The sequence below is a fragment of the Cenococcum geophilum genome, assembly GCF_001692895.1.
Source record: "Cenococcum geophilum 1.58 unplaced genomic scaffold K441scaffold_89, whole genome shotgun sequence".
NCBI lineage: Eukaryota > Fungi > Ascomycota > Dothideomycetes > Gloniales > Gloniaceae > Cenococcum > Cenococcum geophilum.
This window is the reverse complement of record NW_027137647.1, coordinates 450904-474998: the sequence shown is the minus strand read 5'-3', so window position 1 is coordinate 474998 and position 24095 is coordinate 450904. Positions and strand designations below refer to the sequence as shown.

At 41.6% G+C, this 24095-nt stretch overlaps 4 protein-coding genes across 4 annotated transcripts; 2 read left to right on the top strand and 2 right to left on the bottom strand.

Annotated features, from left to right (window-relative positions):
* Positions 1-13078: 13078 nt before the first annotated feature.
* Positions 13079-14949, top strand: K441DRAFT_691293 (siderophore iron transporter; the record flags this gene model as incomplete). Its single annotated transcript, XM_067652467.1, has 2 exons — positions 13079-13094; positions 13316-14949. 2 exons carry the CDS (start codon positions 13079-13081, stop codon positions 14947-14949), a joined length of 1650 nt encoding a protein of 549 aa, XP_067496776.1.
* A 3340-nt stretch (positions 14950-18289) lies between these two features.
* K441DRAFT_594953 (cytosolic Fe-S cluster assembly factor NAR1) lies at positions 18290-20247 on the bottom strand (the record flags this gene model as incomplete). Its single annotated transcript, XM_067644976.1, has 2 exons — positions 18290-20083; positions 20140-20247. 2 exons carry the CDS (start codon positions 20245-20247, stop codon positions 18290-18292), a joined length of 1902 nt encoding a protein of 633 aa, XP_067496775.1.
* A 288-nt stretch (positions 20248-20535) lies between these two features.
* On the top strand, positions 20536-21518 carry K441DRAFT_671106 (uncharacterized protein). Its single transcript, XM_067650378.1, has 2 exons — positions 20536-20875; positions 21024-21518. Exons 1-2 carry the CDS (start codon positions 20664-20666, stop codon positions 21046-21048), a joined length of 237 nt encoding a protein of 78 aa, XP_067496774.1. The 5' UTR covers positions 20536-20663; the 3' UTR covers positions 21049-21518.
* Positions 21519-21761: 243 nt separating this feature from the next.
* Positions 21762-24086, bottom strand: K441DRAFT_360919 (serine/threonine-protein kinase cot-1). Its single transcript, XM_067641382.1, has 5 exons — positions 23398-24086; positions 23103-23346; positions 22793-23049; positions 22242-22721; positions 21762-22160 (listed from the first exon to the last, which is right to left on the bottom strand). Exons 1-5 carry the CDS (start codon positions 23994-23996, stop codon positions 21860-21862), a joined length of 1881 nt encoding a protein of 626 aa, XP_067496773.1. The 5' UTR covers positions 23997-24086; the 3' UTR covers positions 21762-21859.
* Positions 24087-24095: the final 9 nt, after the last annotated feature.

Below are 24095 nucleotides of genomic sequence, written 5' to 3'. Positions count from 1 at the left end.
ATATTCTAGCTAGTTATTTATAATAATTAATTTTAATTAAGAGGTAAGTTATATAGTAGGATAAGCAATTTAGGCTTAGTTAACTATATAACTTTATATTTTAAGTTAAGGCTACCCTATATAGGGATTATATATTAGCGCTTATAGTANGCTAACCTTTTAATATAGTTTAGCCGACTTATAACTATGCTATTTACTTACTTTATATTAGACCTTATATCTTTTAAAAAAAATTAAAAAATTTAAGGGTATTTATAAATTTTTATTTTTTACCCTTTATATTTAAAGAACTAATATTATTAGCTTAGGAATATATATTTAGCTAGTTTATATTATATTTAAATATTATAAACTTATTTATATATACTTTTTAAATAAATATAATAAATATAACTTTTATTTAGTACCTAAAGAGCTTAAATAATTCTTAGTTAAAAAATATAATAAAAGAACTTTAGATTATATATATTTAAAACTAAATTAAAAAGTACCTAAAATTAGATTAAAATATATTAGAAACTTAATTAAATTTTATAGCTATATTTAACTNTNAGATACTATTTTATANGCCTAAAAAAATTATTTAAATTAGAATATATNNTAAATATATTCTAAATACGTTCTAAATATATTATAACTAGTTACTTATAATAATTAATTTTAATTAGGAGGTAAGTTGTGTAGTAGAATAAGCGATTTGGGCTCGGTTGACCATACGACTTTGTATTTTGAGCTGGGGCTGCCCCGTACAGGGATTGTGCATTAGCGCTTATGGTAGGCCGACCTTTTAGCGTGGCCTAGCCGACCTGTAACTACCTTCGTAACTACCGTGGGTACGGTCACCCACCCACGCGGTCCGTTTCCGGCCGCCGTATGAAGGATTCAAGCCGAGGTCCCGCACGGGTGAGGCACGGTTGATACGCGAGGGAAGCTTGCGGAATGAGCAAGTTAATCTGACTAGGACGGGCTTACAGCTCGGCGTGGTCCGCAAAAAACTCGGCGTAGTCTAAAAGTTCAACGTAGTCCGAACTTCCAATTTAACTTTAGACCACGCTCAGCTTTAGAGCACGCTTAGCTTTATGCATATGCAGCGCATATATAATTTTTTTTTTATTTTAAAATTTAAAGTATTTAATAAATAAAAAAGACTATAAGTTATATATATAAAGTATATATAGAGTATATACCAAGCATATGCTAGGTATATACTTTATATTAATTACAATAAATATATAACCTATGTATATATGCCGCATATACTCTAGATATGCTAAGTATATACTTACTCTATACTTTACTAGTTTTATTATTGCCTTAAAAAGACCTTGTTTTTATTATAAGTATCGTTTTATATTTTATAAGGTAGACTATATACTTGGCATATGCTAAGTATATACACCACTAATATAATATATATTTACTAAAAAAGCTGTTTAACTACTATAATATATTCTTATAAGTGTATATATACTTAATATATACTAAGTATATATACTATTAATATAATATATATTTACTAAAAAGCTGTTAAACTACTATAATATATACTTACTAAAAGCTGTCTAATTACTATAATATATTCTTATAGTTTATATATACTAAGCATACGCTTAACATATATAATATCTATACTATTTTATAAAGATAGAATATATTATCTTATTTATATACTTAGCATATACTTAGCATATATATCTACTAATAAGCCATTTAATATAGGTATTTTGTAGTTATATATATGCATATATTTAGCATATGCATTATATATTTAATGCATATGGTTACTAAAGGTAAATTGTGGCTACTAATGCGCGTTCTGTATGGGTAAAAGTTGAGTACCGCCGACCTTTTGCCGGCGCTCCATCGGCAACCACGCTTAACTTTCGCCGACCCCCATCGGCGACCACTTTCAACTTTCTCCGGACCACGCTCAGCTGTACCCCGGACTAGGACGCGTGAGAAGGCTTACAGATAAGCAAGTTAATTTTACTTTTTCTACTCCGCCCTCTAGCCGCCGTTCGTGTACCTACGCTATCGCAAAATATCGAACAAATCCGTTTACAGGCTTGTCAATCAATCAACGAGGCTTCAATACGTCAGGGAAAATTTAGCAGCATTTAGCCAGCATTTTCAGCATTTCGTAGCATTTCGCAACATTTAAAACAGACTATACGCATTAAGCAGCATCTAGGCAGCTATATATATATATATTATATATAAAATTTTTATTTTTAAATAGATAATTGGATATAGTATATTATATAACAATTTTTCTTATAAATTACTTATAAATTATATAAGTTATTCTACTTCTAAAAAAAGTTTTTAATTTTTTTAATTTTTTTTTTAAAGTAGAATAACTTATGTAATTTATAAGTAATTTAAAAAAAATTATTATATAATATACTATATCTAATTATCTATTTAAAAATAAAATTTTTATATATAATATATATATATAGCTGCCTAGATGCTGCTTAATGCGTATAGTCTGTTTTAAATGCTATAAAATGCTGCGAAATGCTAAAAATGCTGGCTAAATGCTGCTAAAAATTTTCCTGACGTATTGAATTAAATTAAATGCTAAGACTTAATTAATTTAACTAACTAAGAGCCTATTAGCTTGGTAACGTATTTAATCTAGAGGTCCTAATTAAATTAAGTTAATTAAAAATATTAAAGCTTTTGATATTATACTAAAGTTTATATATAATAATGCCCTAAACCTTATTTTTCTTAATGTTCCTTATTAAAAAAGTTTATCCGAGTATTACCTATTATTTATACCGTTATATCGCCGCTAAAGTCTTAGTAGGGAAGCAGAGTTTTACTACTAGAGTTACCTATTAACAATATTAATTATATTATTACTATAGCTTTTAACGCGTTAGATAATAGCTAAACAAATACCTTAATCCTTTCTATTACTCGTTTTAATTCTACTGCATATATAAACCTTTAACGCGCCTTAGATTATAGCCTAGACAATAATATTAACATATCTACTACTAATTTCTAGCTAAAAGAGTACGCAGATATTAACTAAAAGCGCCTTCTTAGCTACTATCTTCCTTACTTAATATTGGATAGGCGCCGCGGGCCTATATATTATTATTATTAATTCTATTTATTGCCCGATTCGGTCCCTTTTCAGGTCCATATAGGCTACTACCTATCTATATAGGAAAAAAATCCCCTTAAGGGGGAAAAACCTAAGTATTTCCTTGCCGCTAGTAATACGCGTTCCACCTTCGCCTAGCTAGTATATCTTTATGTCTTTTGTCTGCCTTACGTACTATACTTCCTAGGTATATTAGAAGATCTAGGGGGAGGGAGTAGTAGGAGGGTCTGGCGATTCGCTAGTATGCCGCCTATAGCTAGGCAGGGGGTGACCAGTCTCTAAGGGGCTAGAGGGGGGCGTGTCGTGTAGTGTCCTCCTATTAAATCTCGTATGTAGTTTGGAACTGCTAGAGGACTCCTTATCCTATAAGCCATTTTACTACTGCTTATAGGCCTCTACTTATAGAAAGCATCCGGTTAATATTATTTGTACCTACGCTAGCGAGTAGCTGGTCCCTTGCTAAGCGGTAGCTGTAAAATAGTAGTATATAGCGTACTGTCTGAGTGGGCCATCCGCATATACACTGAGGTGTAGTACTTGGGATATAGATGCCTGCGAGCCATGCGTTTAGGCCTAGAACCTCCATCCGTAGTAGGAAGGCGGCTATAGACTCCACTTTCGTTAGTCCTTTATATAGGGGGAGAGTTGGTATTAACCATGGGGTGTTTTATATGGTTGCGTCTTGTGTTTCCGCTACTTCCTTCTATTATCGCTTCCATTCGAGATCTGCCTATCTTGCGATTAGTGTAGTAGATCTCTACTTGTGTTAGTGGCCTCCTATCCTCTGTCGCCGTTATGGCGCTTTACTGGTTTGGCGCCGGGTCTCTGCCTGGTGGGCTAGTAGTTCCCACGTTTCCTTTTCTCTCTCTACCGCTCGCAGGTAGAGGGCTTCCTGGCTAGTGTACTTGGGCGTGTCTCCCCTTTGAGGAGCCCTCGCTCTTTATATGTGTCTCGTTTCTCGTATACGTTTTAGCGTTTGGCGGATTTTTTCTTCTACTGGGTGGCCTTATACTGTGACTGCCGCGGGCCTATATAGACGTATAGATATAATATTAAGTATAGTAAAACAAATAAGTAGTATTAGCTCTATAGAGTTTATTATAAGTAGAAGGCTTATATATAATATATATATTTAGATCTAAGTACTGCTAATTACTTAAAGTATATATAGGAAGAATATAGTATTTGTAAAAATCCTACTAATTAAGCAAAGTAAAGACGATTAGTCGTTAAATAGCTATATCTTTAAGCTAATAAGCTAGAGAATTAAGTCTAAATAAAGACTTTTATTTAAAGCCTTAATTTAGATCGTTTTACTTAGATTTTAATATAATAAGTCGTTTGTAATAATATTCTATTTTATAAGTATTGGGAATAAAGGCAAGTAGTCACCACATAAGGCAAATTGCCATCACGTGTGGCAATTTGCCGTTATATGCGACAAGTTGCCGTTATATGTCGCCGTGGCAGTAGCGTGGCGAGGAGCCGTAAGCTCCTCGCCCTCCCTTATTAAAAATAAACAATAATTATTATTATACTATCTACAAACCGTAGCTATGTAATATCACCTTATATAACCAACACTAATTAGTAATTAACTTTACTATTATACTATAGAATAGCTAGGTATTCCACTAAAAAGAGACAAGCCACTATACTAGTGCTACTCGTGCTAGAGAAAGCTGTTTTTTAAGGTTAGAACTGGTCCTAAACCTTAAATAGAACTCTTTTATAAATCTAAGAATCTAAAGGCTAGAACTAGTTCTAAGCCTTTCTTAGATTATAAATTCTTGCGTTTATTACGCAGAATAATATGCTTTATAAGTCTTTGCGATTTAAGGCTAGAACTAGTCCTAAGCCCTATAATTGCAAATATATATTATAAACGCGTACTAAATAACGAACGCGTACTAAACGGCAATCCCTACCCTAATAACACTTCCCTCCCCCCGAAAACATGGCTACGCCTACCTTAAATAACTAGGAAGACTCCTTATTACTAGAGGTAGCTTTATACGCGAAACTTATTAATAAAGATTGGGATGAATTTACTATTAATATAATAACTTATACCGTAAAATAAGTTAACAGCTTTCTCCTACACCGTATTATATTCTATTAAAGTAGATACTACGCTAATCTATAGCTATAGGAATATTTTAGGGAGGATTTTATAGGATGGACCGCTAACACCTAGGCACTCGGCAATATTAATATTGTTTAGGATTTTTAAGACTTCCTCTATAGGAATAGGGTATATATTACTAAAAATAGTAACCTAATTACTAGTAATATCTAGGCCGTTATTATTAGTATAGAAGAACTAGTATAGATAGAAGCTAAGATTATATATTAACTACGGAAACCTAAAACTAACCCGTATTCTTTAAAAGGCAACTTTAATTTAGAATAAAACTCCTAAAACGCTACTATCCTACCTAGAGGTACTCTCCTACCTAGAGGTACTCTCCTACCTAAAAGTACTCTTCCTTTACCTCTATTACCTTTAGCTCCTCTACCCTAGCTAACTAGTAAGCCTCTATTATAAGAAGTTACAAATCTAATAAAGGTATATTTGGACGAGGAAAAGAAGTTTAAAGAAGAACTATATAATATACTCGGAATAAAACTATAGGTCTTTTATAACTACTATAGTAAGGTTAGAATCTAATACTATTAATTTTATTATACTTTCTTAGTTATATTAAAGGGACGGGCGGCGATATTTTATTATAACTATATTACAGGTAGAAACTATAGCTTTAATATAATGCTTTAGCTTACTAGAGCCTACTTTAAGACTAATAAAAATCGCCAGCTTTATATGTCCAAATAGTAGAAGACTATATTCTAAAGAGTTATCGCTTCTAACTTAATAAAGACTTATTTAAAGTGCCTTTAACTACTCTTTAATAAACTCCAAAAAATCTAATATAGCCTTACTAAAACTTACCAAAATAAGAACAGCCTAAGGGACTAGGTTATCTTAGCCTGCCATAGCGTTCCTAAGTATAATTTAGCGCTATATAAACTTATAGATACGTTTAAAGAAGTATATGCCGAGCTACGCTCCGCTATAGGTACTATAATATAAATATAAGAATCTTAATAGTTCTATACTAAAAACCTTACTTAACTAAGTATTCCTAACTAATATAATTATAACTAGACTAACTAAATATATAGTGGCCATAGTAGGGAATACGGCAAAGAATATAATTAACGTTAACTATAAGGCAATTATAGAGGTCCTTATAGAGGTTTATTTCAAAGTAATTACTAAAAGAAGTGCTATATTTATAAGAAGCCAAATTGCTAGTTAACTAAATACTCCCTTAATAAGCGAAAGGAGGTATATAATAAGTTCCATTAGAGTATAAGAAATGTTAGAAATTATAAGGTCACTATAGCCTACTTTTAAAGCTTTCTAGTTTAATATAAAGGCGTAAAAGACCTTAAGGGTAAGGTTAATAAGACCGAATAGCTCCTTATAGATATAGAAATTGAGAACTACTTACCTAACTAATACTTTACTAAGTATGGTGAGGTAAATAGTATATAAACCATTGCTGTTTTTAATAACTAATTTACGCTCTACTCTATTACGAAGTTAGATATCTTTAATAAGCTAAGGGAGAGTTCTACGTTCTCCTTTAATAATAGATACTCGGCGAACGTCTTCTATAGTATTATACTAGACACTAGAGTTACAGGAGTATCTATAGCAGGAGAACCTTAAGTTTAAGCCCTTTAGTAGCTTAATAGCTCTATTTAGATTAACTATTTAACAGTAGGCCAACACACAATTCGTTTTGGTAAGGGTACTGCGATTTCTCTTAGTATAATTAGGGTTCAAACCCCCTTAGGGTATATTACTTTTTATATTATTCCTATAAACACCCCATTTCTATTTTGTATTAAAGATATAGATAAATTAAGCGTTAAGCTTAATAACATTAAGAATATACTTATTTAAGGAGATAATTAGATGCCTATTATACGCAAGTAGGGTTACCCCTAGTTACTCCTTTATTAACTAGAAAAGAGTATTACTTAAAGCTACTTAACTAAGTCGGAATTACGCCAACTATACCGTCGTTTTAGCTACCTATCCGTTTATTAATTACTTAGGGTTCTTTAGTAAGTAGGTTATAAAGTTAAGGTTAAGGTAATTAAGCATCTTATAAAGTACTACTATTACTACTAAATAAACTAGAAGTCCCCTAGCCGATTTAAGTTCACCCTTAAGGATAATTATAACTTTAACTTCTATATTATTATTGACGTTATATATCTTAGCGGTAAGCCAGTACTCTAAGTTATTAACTTTTTAACCTCCTTCCAAGCCGCGCGTTTTTTAAAAGATATATTAGCTAGAAACATATAGGATACCCTTTAATTATACTAGATTAATATTTACTTAAAACCCCCTAATTAAATTATCTATAATATAGGAAAGAACTTCTTATCTATAGAGTTTTAATAATAGATAAAGGTAACAGCAATTAAGGTTAAGGAAGTCCCCATTAAGGCATATAATAGTATTAAAAAAGTGAAATAATATTACGCGCTATTACGCCGCGTATATAAGATTATCTCTTTAGAACTAGAGGACGCTAGTAAAAAACTTACCTTATAAATAGCTNTTAAAGCTATTAATAATTCNGCTNGCCNGGATANACTTATACCNANNNTACTAGTCTTTAGCGCCTACCCTTAAATAACTAATAATTCTTTACTATTTTCCTCCGTTATATAATAAGCTAAGGCTATTTATAAGGCAATAAAGGAGGTCTAGTATCTCTACGCTACACACTAGGTTAATAATGTATTAGGAATAAGAAATGGCCTAAATACCTTAACTATGCTTAATCTGCTACTTTAGTCTAAGGTACGCGTATAGCGTAAAAAGGGAGGGTAGTTAGGCCTATATTAACTTATTATAATTAATAGTTAAACTTATACTATTTAGATGCCTTACAGACCTACTTAATTCCATTTAACCGTTATTAAGCCTTACTATAAAGATAATAGTTCCGAGCCTTTATAGGATGCTTTAGAGGAGAACTACGATTAATATACTCTAGAAGGCGACTATAATTCTAATATAATTATAGTAGAGGTTCCGCAACTACGACGCGGTAGAGGTCGCCTAAAGAGATTACAAAATCGCTAACATCTTATTAATTTTAAAGAGTAATTTATTGCCGCTATTAAGAATAGAGTTAAGTTATTAATGGCCTTTATAACAGCTAAGGAGAAGGCTAACTTTAAGCTTATAAAATAGCTCCAAAAAAAAGGTCATATTATAACTCTTAGAGCTCCTTTCTAAGCATCTAATAAGTAGGAGATTAATAGTCTTATTATAAGAGGAGTCTTTAAATTTAAGAAGTATAACCCTACTAAGTTTAATAAAGTTCGTATCTTTAAGTTAAGAATAGTTAACGAGATTAAAGGTAAAGCTACTAATATCCCATTTAAGAAATTAAGGCTTATTATCTAAGGTTATAACAATAATAGTAAGGAGGTAATTCTTACGCAATCTTCTATAATTTAACGAGCTAATTAGCGAGTTATTATTACGCTAGCTCCCTCCTTAATAAAGAATAAAATAGCGGTTTATTTATAAGATATTACTTAAGCTTATACCTAATTAGAGATGCACCTTTAGCGCTTAATACTGGCATACCTTTTAAAGTAAATTCGCCACCAATATCCTAAAGATATAATTATGGTTATGCTTAAGCTATTATATAGAATTACAGAGGTAGGAACTTATTAGTAGGCTACTTACAGCAAGTACTATAAAGAGAAACTTTTAATAACTACTTCTATATTTAATTTATGCTTCCTTATTATAACTACGGGAACCCTATTTAGAATTATTGGTATATAAACTAATAATACAATTATCTTAGGAGACGACTAATTCTTAGCTCTTAAAGAAGATAAGCTAGTAAAGGTAAATCTTATAGCAAAGCTAAAGGAAAAGCTTAATTTAATAATACTATTACTTTTTAATAAATGTATCCTCTCCCTTAATAAGGATTCTATTGCTTTACGCCAGAAGGGTTAAGGTAAGAAGATTAACGTTATTAACATTAATTCTCTAAAGTAAGGATATATAGAGTAACGCGCTTGCGAAGCTTATATTACTTTTATCTATTAACTTAAGGCTTTATTTAATCTCTTTATTACTACCTAATACTAGAAACCAACTAAGGATAATATCCTTGCCCTAAATAAACAATATTAATTAGGGACTACTCTATATGCCTATTAATCTTCCTACCATTAAGCTCTTTATATTTATTAATGGATTATTTATAAATAATAAAGATTTTAGCTCCTAGTTAAGATATAAGATTATTATTATAAATGAATTTATTAGAGAAAATAACTTTATAATCTACGGCAATCTTATCTAATAGAGCTTAACTAAGAGTAAGCGCATTACTTAAAGCGTTTTAGCGTTAGAGATATATAAAATAGTTAGCGGAGTTAATATAGCAATTGCAATTAGAACTACCCTAAAGATAATTATAGATTAACTCGAACTTCCTATTATCCCTATAATTATATATACCGATTTATATTCCCTCTATAAGTGTTTAGTTAAGCTTAATACTATAAAAAAAAGCGCCTTATAATTAATATTATAGTACTTTAGTAATCCTATAAGCGTTAAAAACTCTTTAAGATTTAATAGATTAATAGCTAAGATAACCTAGTAGATGTAATAATAAAGGCGAACCTAAATAAGGTACTAAAGACGTTTATTAATATAAATACTCTATATATATAAGTTAAAGGTTAGGTTAAAAGGGAGTAGGAGTATAACATTCTATAAACCCTAACTTAAACTAGCTAATTAGGATTTTCTATCCCCGGGATAGAAAATCGCTATTAGCTTACTTACTACTAGCGCCTTAGCGGCCCTACTAAGATATCTACCTATAACTCCTAAGTAAGAAAGCACTACGTACTAAGAGGCAAATTTTAGGACAGCGAGACTTATATTATAATAGCAATAGTAAGTAAAAAGGATTGATATTTGTTATGCTAGTTAAGCGGTATATATATATATAGATAGCAACCATAAAAGAAGAGTTACTAGTGTTAGGAATAAAGGTAAGTGGTCACCATATGAGGCAAATTGCCATTACGTGTGGCAATTTGCCGTTACGTGCGGCAAGTTGCCGTCACGTGTCGCCGCGGCAGTAGCGTAGCGAGGAGCCGTAAGCTCCTCGCCCTCCCTCATCAAAAATAAACAACAATTATCATCATACTATCTACGAACCGTAGCTACGTAATATCACCTTATATAACCAATAATAAGCTTAAAAGTAATATATTTTATAATCTTATAGGGTATATTAATTAAGCTATATTAACTATAGGCCTCTTATTTACTTATTCAATAATAAGAGAGTTAATAATTACTAAGTTTAATTAATATAAGGAAGTTATTACAGCCTTACTATATAGAGCGCTAGGTAAGATTTATTTAATATTTAATCTTTAGACGTCTTATAATTATTTCTCATTCTTTAATAGCTTTAGCTTTAAGGCCTCTATTAAATTAATTGCTAATTACTATAGAGATATTATTATTTATTTTATAAATATAGAGAACTAGTACCATTCCTTTCTTTTAGCCCTTTTTTATTAAAAAGAGTAATATCTAGGCGCTAATATAGTAGCTAATATTAAGAAAATTCTTACTAAGTTTAGAATTAGTAAGTAATAGGTAAGCTATTTTCTAGTAAATAATATAGATAATAATAATATTATTATTATTCATTGCTTAACGTCTAATTCGGATCCCTATTAGGCCTACGCGGACTACTCCTTATATACATATAGGGAGAAAACTCTATTTAAGAAAACCCCGTAATCCATCTCCCCGCCTTTTAGGACTCGCCTATAAGGCGCCTACGAGGCGCCTACGAGTCACCTATAGTGCTCTACTACCTTACTTTTTAACCTTCTTAGGAACTATTGCTGCCGTAACAAGCCTATAGACGCGCTAGTATCGCAAACTTTACTTTATCACTGTAGAGTTATTAGGGGGCGCCCGTTGCTCGCCCCCCCTACCCTCTATTACTATTTCCCTTATAACCCAGAACTGGTTTAGTATATTTTAGCTAATAAGCTACTAGATAACCGCCTTAAGGCCTTTTTATATTAAGAGTAGTATATTATAATTCTCTATGCTAGCTACTAAGAGTATTACTTCTTAGTTAGTGCGTAAGGGGTATAATAGTATTACGTGTTTTGGTATCTGTCTTAACCAGCCATATTCGCATCTTGGGCTACCTACTAGGATACCTACCTAGTAGAGCCAGTCTTTTAGTCCTATTATTCCTATTCTTAAGAGTATTGCCATTATATTTTCTGCCTTTATTAGGCCTTCTTAAAGCCCTAAAGTATTTACCCCCTATAGCGTTAACTATGCTACGGCTTGGGTTCCTCTTGCCTTAGTCAGCCTCTATACCTTCGACTCCCATACGCCTCTCCAGCGTTAGTCCAGCCAGTGTTGTATTGCGGTAGATGGTTTCCCGGCGTTCTTTCGTGCTCTACTTTGGCTCCTTTCTCTCTCTTACTGTTGTCTTTGCTGGCCTATAATAATAATATCTATATTAATAATCTCACTATAGAGTTTAGATTTAATCCGCTATATTATCGCCTTTATTATATAGGCTATATTGTTAATCTAGTCGCTTATATAATACTCTTTAGCGTAAATTTACGCGCTCTAAATAAGGAAGAAGGGAATCTAGATAAGGTCCTTCGCCAAATACTAGCTTAGTAGAAGATTGGGCCTATAGGTAAACTTTATAATATTATTTTTTAAATATTTAATTCTAAGCAACGTATTAAAAAGCTCCTTAAGGTTTAAGATCTAAAGCTTTAAGACGACGCGTTACAAGCTAATATTAAGATTCTTTTAATTAAGTTAGTAGAGACGCGTTAGAACTCTATAGAGTTAGTAATTAAAGGCGCAATAAAGCTTAAAAACCCTGTTAATTACCTTATTAGCGATGAAGTCCTTAAATAGATAATATACTAGGCTAAAGTTTACTAAGAACGGTATAAAGGATCCGCCTTTAAGAGTTTATATAGAGCCTAATATTATAAAGAACTACCTAATAGAGGATAATTAGGCTATATTAACTAAATATCTAGCTATTTTAAAGCATTTCTAGATTGCTATAAAGCAACTAGAGGGACGCTTAATGGAAGGTTTTTATAAAATAACGTTATTAATTTCTATCGCGAACTAATTAATATAGGTAAATTCGGATTGCTATAGGAGGTCCTTCCTATATTTAAGTACCTACTTAATTAATTCAAGCGCTTTAAAGTGTAGTATAAATACCACTGGGAGCCTTTCTTCCGCTATAATATATTAACGCGGCTTAGCTAAAGCTAACTAACTCGAGCTCCAAGCCCCGGATTCGAGGTGGGCCGTTGCTCAAGCCCTGGCCACGTACTACACCGCTTTCTGCTAGCTCTACATAATAATTTAGCTGCAGGTGTAACGAGATTAGGTGTGTGTGTTGCGCGCACACGGGGGGGGGGAGAAAACGAAGCTCGTACAGACTGTAGGAACAGTTTTAGCTAATAAGAGAAGCAGGTTTTGGGGTTTTAACCCACTTTTTTTTAACCTGCTCAGGCTAATTTTGACCCACTTAAACTCAACCCTGCCCTCTGAGTGGATGAGAGGAACTAGAGAAGGATTGAGATTGTTATGATTGGTGACATGGCTCGTTTCTTGCTTAAGCCTGTTCGAGCTCGCTGATTCTCTCCTACCATCGTCTCCAGCAACGGCTCAGCTTTGAAACCATTGACTCCCCTACCTCGAATAGGTCATGAAGGACCGCCTGGGTGAGGCCTCCCTCATGCGCCACCAACGGGGCGTGAGTCGTTTGGGTTGGCAACCATTTAGACCTCATGGGTCCGCTGTGTTGTGTGCTCCCTCACTCACATCATACAATCCTTCCGATCCATTTCGACTTCTTTGCCATTTCTCCCCTCCGTCCCCCTCTTCGACAACTCTTCTCTCTCCTCTCCCGCAGTAGACCATGGCGCCGCCAGCCGACGCTCACGTCGAGACCAAACCCGGCACCGACAATGACCTGGACCATTCCGACTCGAGTCCCCCCGGCCACGACGACGACTCTCTCCCAGATGCCGATGCCCAGCCCGGTGTCCAGAATATCGAGGCCGTGACCGTGGCATGGACCACCGCCGCCCTGGTTTTCGCCTACATTATGATCTGGCTCACCTACTTTGTCGAGGGGATGCTGTCGGGCACCACGGGTTCCCTAACTCCCTATGTCACCTCTGCCTTCGCGCTGCACTCGCTCACGCCGACCGTCGGCATTTTGAGCAGTGTCATCGGCGGTGTCACCAATCTCACCCTCGCCAAGATCCTCGATGTTTTTGGCCGCCCCCAGGGATATCTCTTCTGCATTTTCCTCGCTACGGTTGGGCTTATCATGATGGCTGCGTGCAACAACGTCGAGGCCTACGCTGCCGCCCAGGTCTTCTATACGGTCGGGAACAACGGCATCCAATACAGTTTAGCTGTCTTTGTCGCCGATACATCTACGCTGCGCAACCGAGGTCTGATGCAGGCTATTGTCAGTTCGCCGAATCTGATTACCTGCTGGCTAGCTGGCCCAATCTCCTCGGGTTTTCTGAGCGGACCTGGCTGGCGCTGGGCCTTTGGAATGTTCACAATTCTCGTACCGTCCATTACCCTTCCGCTCTATGGCCTTTTGCTGAAGAATTACTTCAAGGCTAAGAAGCTGGGTCTTGTCCCGAAGAATGACAGCCATCGCACCCCCTTGCAGTCCTTTCTCTACTACTGCCGCCAATTCGACGCTATTGGCCTCACTCTGCTATCTGCCGGCGTCGCTCTGTTTCTCCTGCCATTCAATCTTTACACTTTACAGGCGAGAGGCTGGAACTCGCCCCTTGTCATCAGCATGCTGGTCATCGGCATTGTTCTTATCATTGCCTTCGGTATATGGGAGAAATTCTTTGCCCCTATTACCTTCATACCCTATTCTCTCCTCTTGGATCGGACCGTCTTCGGCGCTTGTATTCTTTCTGCTACGCTATTTGTCAGTTTCTGGTGCTGGAATAGCTACTTCAGCTCTTTCCTGCAAGTGGTGAATGGCCTGAGCGTTGAAAACGCGAGTTATGTCGTCCAGACTTATACTGTTTGCGCCGTTGTCTGCGCCATCGCTGTGGGCGCGTTGATCCACTATACCGGACGCTTCAAGCCCGTCTGTCTCTACATTGGAGTTCCTTTGAGCATCCTTGGTTTGGGCCTGATGATCCACTTCCGCAAGCCTGACGGCAACATTGGCTACATCGTTATGTGCCAGATTTTCATTTCTATCGCCTCCGGCATCATCATCATCTGCGATGAGATTGCTATTCTGGCGGCCGCCTCGCATCAACATATTGCTGTTTGTCTCGCTGTGTTAGGAATGTTTGGTAACATTGGCGGCGCAATCGGGCTAACGGTTGCCTCCGCTATCTGGCAGGATATCTTCCCCAAGAAGCTCATGGAATACCTTCCTGCTGAAGAACTCCCAAATCTGCTCATGATCTATGCGGACATCACCGCTCAGTTGTCGTACCCGATTGGCTCCGAGACTCGTCTCGCGATTCAGCATGCCTACGGAGACGCTCAGATGATGATGTTGGCTGCGGGTACTGCTGTTTGGGTTGCTGGCGCTATCGGGGTCATTATGTGGCGAGATACCAATGTTATTGGCATCAAGCAAACCAAGGGTCATATTTGGTAAGCCCGATTGGCATTAAGCAGGTCGAGGATCATGTTTGGTCAGCCAGAGATAGTTCAACACAGCCTTCAGTACATACCTAATCATCATATCGAAATCGTATTAGGATCAAAAGTGCCGGCGATCATTATCACCCCTGGAAATCAAGGGTAGAGTAGCGGAATTTTCTCGGGATAGCATCCAAACAATTAATTATAGAGAGTACCACGCAACTCTAAGACTTCACCAGCGCATACCAGAGGAAGCCCACGTGAATACGAGCACTCCAGAGACAAGTACCTCATGCGCCATGACCCGTGACTCAACTCTAAGACACCAACTGAGGCGCAGGAATCGAGCGTGGAGTTGCATGTCGATATTGACTTCGAGAAACCGACAGATGACCAAAACCGGTACCATTCCCGTCGAGTATCGATTTTCCAGTCCACCGACGACTTCCTCCGAGCTGTGTCATGCAAAAAGCATCAAACGCGCTCTATTTCGAAACTTCGATAAGAGGTCCTAGCCAGACCCTCACCGTTCATTCCGTGGCTGTCGAGCCAAGAAACGTTGAGCCTTGGTGCCACGTGACTCGCCTCGCGAATCTTTGTGAGGTCTGTCTTCCGCAAAACTGCCTCCGGAGAGCTTCCGTCCAGTTGGCCAGCCTCCGAGTTCCTTCATCCTTTACAGACCCTCTCGTGGCCGTCTATACCCAGCGTCCGCCCGTTCAGTCGCCACGGTGGGGCGGTAGTATGGCATCGGCATCGGCAGACATGGCAATAATCATAATCGGCCGTTCGATTGCGATTTCTACATAATCAAAAGAGACGATTGCGATTTGATTGTATAGTTAGGTTGATTATATCTTTTTGGCACGGACCCACACGTGACGTTATCTACACGTGGTTTATTACGTGTAGATAATAATCCCACTAAAGCTCGCACCAGAAGCTCTAACCCGGAGGTCTACCTCAAAGGTTTACCCCTTCTTTTCTTATTTCCGTAGTATATCCGGTTCAGTCATATAGTTGTATCCACGTAACATAATCAGCAGATGCGATTATGATTTGGTTAGTTATGTTACTATGTAATCCAACACAACCGTAACTAACTAACTGATTATTGCCATGTCTGTGGGAAGCGTTCAAATATTTCCTCCCAAGTCATACCCATCTTGTTCTTGTACGAGAGTAAGCGCTGTTCGTCCGACTCCAACCATGTACACGCGTTCGTTTGCGTAAGCGCATATCACCCTTGTTGAGTAGCGTATCACTACCGGTAACATGAGGTTTATTGTCGCTTGTATCTTCGTCTCCATTCTCGTGGCCTTCGTCCCCGTCGTAGTCTGAGTGGACGGCGTCATGACTGGCAGGATTACTGTGGGGACTGCTCTTCCGATCTGCACCTCACCGCATCAAGCTTCGACCAGTATATGGGTTTGGCGTACCGTCGTCATCATATCGGTATCCTAGTAACATCCATGAGTCCGGCGATACCTAGGTCATGCGATGACTTGGCCTGCGTCACCAAGAAAGTTGCATTTAAGCGCCAACGGGTTTGGAGACGATTTTGACGTCATCTCATTGCAACGAATAATTGCTGTAACAATTGACGAGCCTTTTGGTACCTGGCAAAGCGTAATATCGGTTAACTGATAGGCCATGTTGTCGCTTGGTCCATAGTCGATGCTAGAATCATATACCGCCCTCTTTGCTAGAGAGGATGCTCGGGGGGAACCAGACCGGGTCGCGATGCCCATTTTAGGCCCGGACTGGTGCCGCGATGGCGATGACGTTAGTTGTTGCGATGGTCTAGCGGATATCGTGCTCTCGCCCTGTGATTTAAGACCAGTTCATGATGGACCGCGCCGCCTTTCCCGGAACGGACGGTTGCTAGGTTCATGTCGCTAAGTTGCCGCTGAAGTTCCGCGGGACACGTCATTGACCCGATTGAGTTCGTCCTCGGTGCTCTCCCCTTTACCATCGCTGCCGTTGCTTTTATCCTCACCCCTCTCCGAATCCAGATGGACATCTTGATCGCTGTCTATTCGTTCAGACGGAGAGATTAATTGTCTCAAGGAATGCAGCAGCTCCTTGTCTATCGCGCGACCGTGGTGTGCGCCATCCCCGCCATTCTCTAGATCAAGGAGGTCGTTTCGGGGTATGTCTGAGGTTTCGGCACCATTACCTTTGCTACCACTGTCTGGGAAACCAGGATTAGGACCGTTGCTGGTTCTGAGAGGCGGAATCTGGCTGCCGGAGGTCGGCAGAGGCGTTAACTTTGGTGTGCACACAGGATCGGATACAAGGCTCTCTGCCTGTCGCTTGGCCGGCCTCCGCCGCTTCGGCGAACTAGAGTCTTCCAGAGCCGGTTCCACATAAATGCCACATTCTAGGCCAGGGTACTGCAAAGGGAGCTGCCTGAATCAGGGGCAGTGAGGGCGGCGTCGAACAGCCCATCACCCTCGACGTCTCCGAGATGACCCTCGCCAGCAGCCCAGCCGTCGCATGTCGTATTGACAGGCGCCGTGGAGGCTTCATTGCAACAAGAGCATGGATGACTCCGCGGCGATTGGCCAGTAAATGTTCCAAGACATCCTCCTGACAGTTCTCCGTATCCGAGCTTCCCTACTCGTGTCATGGGCGCAAGGCAAATGACAGGGAGGATGGAGGAACGGAAGGGGAGTCAAGGGTAGGGCGAGGCAGTGCGAGACAGGAGCGGCGGCCGAGTTCGAAAAATGCCTCATGAAAGAGTGTTGAGGCCCAATGGGAGCGGCTGGCTCGGATGGGGGCGGGCGAAAGGGGTGCGAGCGGCGGGGAAGAGAGTAGAGAGAAAATGCGGGAGGTTGAGGAAAAAAAAACGGCGAAGGGAGGGCGCTTTATAGTGGACGTCGAGGCCGATTGCTAGTTCGGGCGTAGCGCGAAAAGCGTAAGCGAGGCCCGGATTGCCCGAACGGGGAGCCCCCATCCCCCTAGCCTCGTTGTGAGACCTTCTAATGCCTAGATCTCGTATCTCAAATTCATAGCGTCCGTTCCATATCAACTTCATCCTTTCATTATTACATATGAGATCTGTTCCTAATGCTAAACCATCCATCCCCAAAACCAACGCAACTAAAAGTCCAGTGAAGCTACAGTATATGCAAATTAGTTACATTTCTTTACAATGCTCTACTATGTCCGGCCCGGTTACAATCTTAATCCGTAAATCTCAGATCTACATAGGCCCAGCCAGACCCATATTCACCCAAAACAGAATCTAAACCCACACCTCCTAATGCAGTCCTTAACGGTAGCCATCTAGCCATCCTCCCAAAAGCCCAAAGAAACGCCAGCCAATGCACATCGCACTCAAGCAACAAACATCACCACCCGCCCCCAAGACTGCTCGCCAGCCCTGCCACCCTCTCGACATCGCTCTGTTTCTTCTTCCCGACATCGCTCTCGACCTTCCTATAGCTCGTGCAGATCAGCCGCTGCAGCTCCACGCCCGTGACGCGCGCCCAATGGTCCAGCATGTCGTGGACGAAGCGATGCGAAATACCGTCTACCACATCTCCCTCGCCCACGTTCAGCATCTCTCGATCCGCAGTTCCATTTCCATCCTCATCTTCCGCCTCAGACCCCTCAGAAGCAGAGAAATACGCCTCGTCCACTCTCCCCAGCCACTCCTTCTGTTCCTTGGGCCCAGGTTTGGCCACACTGCCCACGCCCGCATCGCTCCCGCCGAGAACCATGCCCCCCTCGGCCCTCACGCTCTCCACCTCCGCCACCTTAACCTGCCCGCCCCCGTTCGTGCAGCCGCCGGGACACGCCATGACCTCCACATACGCGTACTCGGCCTTCGCGTCCCTGCCCTCCGCCGCACCAACCCTCCTCACCCCGCCGCCCCCTCTCGCCCCGGGCATCCGACTCGCCTTCACAGGTTTCAGCCGCCTTACCAAGTTCTGGATATTGCGGAACCCGTAGAACCTTGCCATGCGCACGAGCGTCTGCGCGCCGCGCACGAGGCTGTACTCGATCACGTCCGCGTTGCGCCCGCGCTCGACGCGGATCTCGCTGCCGGGATGCCGGGCCTGGTGCGTGCGCAGGATGTGGTAGAGATAGCCGCCCGACGAGCCAGCGGGGGGGTGCTGAGCCCGTCGGCGAGCACGTGAGTGTGGTGGGGGGAAGAGCCATGTGTCGAGGGTGGGGTCTGGGAAGGGCGGGCGGGCGGAGCGGGAGAGTGGGGTTAGGGGGAGGGTGGCGAAGGGGATGTTGCGGGCGGAGGCGAGGTGGAGGAGCTCGCGGGCGGTGATGACGCAGTCGACGTCGCGGATGGCGGGTGTCGTTGCGTCGTGGGTGGCTGGGAGCCAGGCGGCGGAGGTGAGCTCGCTGCGGCTGGCTTCGAGCTTTTTGTCGAAGCACGGCATGATTGCTAGATGCCAGATTTTGTCTGGTGGGACGCCGTATTTCTGGCTTAGGACGGATTTGATGAGCGTCCCGGCGAGGGCTTGTGGGGATTTTAGGCGGGAGAGGTGTGGGAGGATGTAGGGGTGGGTTTTCTCAGCGTAGCAGATCCAGCCTGGGCATGCGGAAGTGAGGATGGGCTTTTTCAGTGGCGCCTCGAGAGAGCCCTCGGCGTTTGGTGTAGGTGATTGCGAGGTGGAGGACAGGACTTCGTCTGCAGCTGCGACGAGGCAAGCGTCGCGAAGTACGTTGGTATCGATGACCCAGGTAAAGCTGCTTCCATGCGCACCGCCTGCCTTCAGACCGGTTGGCCCGCTGAGTAACTGCGTTACCATATTACCGGCTTGCGACTCGGAAACGGAGAAGGTGGTAGCGAGAGTAGCGCGTGTTTGGGGAGATACGCTTGCGACGAAAATCTTCCCATTCCCTAGTTTTCCAAGCCCATTGAAGCCATTGCTTGTTCTATTAATTCTATATGACATCCTATTTGTGACTCCGTTCGCCCCCTCGTGCGAAAGCCATGACGGGTGCAGTGATGGATGCGCGTCCAATGTATTGAGGACCTCGGTGTGCGACTGCAGCGACACGAGTACTGCCTCCGCAGACGTGACGCAGCCCGAGCACGCGAGACAGTCTGTGAGGGATATTTGGGCCGGTGGAGGAGGGTTCGAGGCGGCGATCCTGTCTTCCGTTGTGACTTCATATGCATTCTACCAATATTTTAGTTTTAAGGTAGGTGGCGGGAGGGATAGATGAAGGAGCATACGGAATTATCTTCTGATTTCTGTGCTGGTAAAGTCTCGATTGGTTTTATGCATGCAACACCGGGAGAGATAAAATCATTTAGGTCGTCGGCGGAGAGAATAGCGCTCATGGTTGTGGGGTCTTGTTGGCGATGATTTAGTGGGATGGAATGAAAGGAATGCGACGTGGCTGTCAGGGCCTGATTGGTGAAAGAGAATGCGTGCGAGTTAAGGACAGCAAAGCCTGGGTATAACAACGAAGAAGAAGACAGTGAAGAGAGGAGAGGAGAAGAGAGGAAGAGAAGGGAGCGAGTGGGGTCGCGTGGTGGTGAGTCTTCTTTTTTGACGTCTTTCCCTATCGATAAGCCGCATTTCTCATCAATTCCGCGGCGCTTCCCTCACCGCCTAGAGCCGCATCTTTTCTTTTTGTCCCTCCATAGACTCCAGCTTTACTTCTACCACCCACTTTCACCCGCCTTGCGCACTACGATCTCTGTGTTTTCTAAACCTAGCAAATCCACACACGCGCCACCTTCAGATATCCAAAATGTCGTCCTACCAACCACCCTCGCAGTCCCAATCTGCCAGTACCGGTGGCGCCAACATGACCACTACGGGCAGCTCCACCTACGAAGACAAGGGCCGCTTCGTCGAGTACACATGCGGCGACTGCGATTCACCTGTGTCGCTGAAGCGTGGCGAGCCTATCCGTTGCAGGAACTGTGGACACCGCGTTTTGTACAAGCAGAGGACCAATAGGTGAGTTGGATCGATTTTTTTGCGCCTGGAGAGAATGACGTTCAAGGGGACGTAGCACATTGAGGGTATCTTGGGGAGTGTGATGCGGGATGAGAGGAGTTGGAGTTGTACTATAAGATGCACGCGTGCTAATCGTGCCGATGTATAGGATGGTGCAGTTCGAGGCGCGGTGAGGAGTTTGATCGCATTGTGCGTGGAAGTTGATGCAATGAACTACACGAGACGCACGACTCAAACTAGGAATTTATTCAGATTGAAGTTAATGGCAATTGTTGAGCATGGCGTTCGGGGCGCTAGGATTCGAAGTCGACTTCCTATTTTAGTACAAGGCAGCCCTTGTGGGGAAATTGAAAGCATTAATCCATATGCTGTTACGTTGGCTGGGTACATGTATATGCTTGCGCCGCATTGACAAAATCCTATAACGAGGAGCAATTATCTCATCTTCTCACTGTAGATAGAATGAAGTCCTATGCCGTCCAACGTACCAGTCCTCTCATTATCGTCCCACCTATGATTGAATTTATGATCTCTAAACACGTATCCCATTCCATTCCCATGCTACCACAAACCTGGCCCTTTACACCAGAGCACATTCGTCACGCCACAGCACCACATGCAACCCAACAGCCAATGTGCTACAGCTACCAGTACACCAGTTACGAGAAGCAAAGACTGTGGGTAGGAAGCAGAAAATGGGGTAGAATAAGAACAAAGTTTGGAAGGCTCGGTGAGCGGTCTCAGAAGCAAGCAGATACCGGAGTAAATGCTTACAAGCCAAAGATGTAATCCATATTCGCCAAAGCCATACGAGAGAATATCCTTCCGACTAAAGAGCATCGTGGAAACGAAGGAACTCCAATGCCCAAAATGATATCTTCATCGTTCACGTTAGGTCATGCATATACCCACTTTTTTGCTGGGAACCCCTTCTTTTGATGGGGATGACTGTAATAAAGGTGTAGTACGTATACGGCCATACCTCTAAGACCCCCTAAAGGCATCGAATCGCTTGTAGGTGTACCCGATAAACGGAAGACTCATCTCAGCAGCAAGATCTTCTCCTGCCTGTGCGGTCTGAGCACGAAGAACGGCACTGTTGTCATTCTGGTCGATCTCGTCGATCGGGAAGTACTGCGTATCAACATTCGACTGCAGCTTGGGCTCGAACGGAGCACGGATACGGCGCAGACCGTCCCATTGAACTCCGCGGAAGAAGGGGTGTTGCTTGATCTCATGGGCACCGCCGATACGGCCAAGACGGTTCTCAGCATCGCAGATGAGGCTTGATGCTTGTTAGACTCCGAGTACGAGGGGCAATTGGATATGGAGGGAAGAGGAATAAAGGAAATTGGTCAGGCCATACCGTTTGATAAAATCCTCGGCCTCGGGACCGAGCTGTTGGTCCGGCGGGAAGTGCAAGTTCCGCGGCCAGTCCACAATCTTCCTGTACGTGTCGTGCGGCTCCTCGGCGCAGAATGGTGGCCAGCCGATCAGACACTCGAACATAATGGTTCCAACTGACCACCAATCACAACCAAAGTCGTAGCCTTGTCCACTGAAGATCTCTGGCGCTATATAATCCGGCGTGCCTACAGTCGAATAGGCAAGCTGTCGACGGGACTTACGCCAGGTATTGATCTGCGTTCGGTTGCTGACCGTCAACTGAATCTGATCCAGATTCATCGAGTTACGGTTGTCTCTCGATGATTTATGAGGGCCCCCAGCAAGAAGCTTCTTGTAATACGATGCCTCGTGTTCCTTATGGAAGCCAGTAGAAAGCCCAAAATCCGTTAGCTTGATGTGACCACCGCGGTCTAGTAGAATATTATCCGGTTTAATATCACTACCTTTGCATTAGCGAATTTCGGATAAGACACTACTTCATTCAGAGACCAATCGTCTTGTGATGCTTACCGATGTATAAAGCCAAGCTTGTGGACTGCCTCAATAGCCAAGGTGATCTCAGCCATGTAGAAACGCGTAATATCCTCAGTGAAGATCTCATACTTTATAAGCATTGTCATGAGATCACCTCCTGGCAGGAACTCCATCAGCATGTACAAAAACGTATTGTCCTGAAAAGTGGTGTGCAGCTTGACAACCCAAGGACTATCAGATTCTGCAAGTATATCACGTTCTGACCGGACGTGAGCCAGCTGATCTTTTTTAAACTGTTGAAGTTAGTCACGGTGCTTTCAAGTAAGCTCTTGCTATTTATCCGTACCATTTCTGATTTCACTAGTGACTTAAGCGCATAAATTTTACCATCATTCCTCCTTTGGACGAGTTTGACCTCGCCAAAGGCACCCTTGCCAATGATCTTCAGAGTTGCAAAGTTCTCAGGCTTTTCCTTGGTTCGAAGGAAACGAAGGTATTCAGCCTCTGCTCTACGCATGTTGTTCTCCTTCTGCGCTTTACGGGATTCTGAGATGGAAGGTTCCTTCATGATTGTATCTAACTCAAGTGCTCTGTTTTAAAATTAGTTTTTATCTGAAGAGGCAGCATAGAAATAAACTCACCTCTGGTTGCGGTCACGGGCCCGCTGTACACTATCCTTGAAAAAAGTGCCGACTAGTCCCACAGATACCTTTGCCTGTCTCAATAGATTATCTGAATATTTTTCTGGGCTTTTTGATGGAGGTTCATCGTCATTGAGTGATGGTTGCCGAGGTGTGGGCATAGGGGCGTTTAGGTAGCTGCCGTACTGTTGTCCAGTAGCCCCAGCGGTTCTTGGTCGCTGGCTTGGAGACGGTTGGCGACCATAAGGACTCCCAGAACGACCGCCGAGATTCTGGTGAGAGAATTGATGAACTAAACCATTGGTGCCATCGTTATATCCTTGTGAGCGATAGGCGGCTCCAGGTGCTTGAGGATGGCCCTGCTGTTGTTGATATTGGGATTGATAGGGGTTGCCCATGAAGTATCCTGCACCATAACCATTGTTCGTTTGTTGAGTGCCCCAGACTTCTTGCTGGCCAGCCTGGTTCGGGAAGACTGGTTGAGGGAAAGTGGATGGGGTGGTAGGAAAGGCACGACCAGCGTCTGCAGCGAAGTTATTATTTCGATCGCTGAAGCCGAAATTCAGGTGGAGGCGGTTCTGGGGATTGTTCGAGTTCATCGTGGGTAGTGGTGACTATTGGAGATCCCAGGCGGTAATCGCTGAGACTATCTCGTATTTCGTTATGCTCTAGGAAAAATAGGTGAGGGTACCGATCGT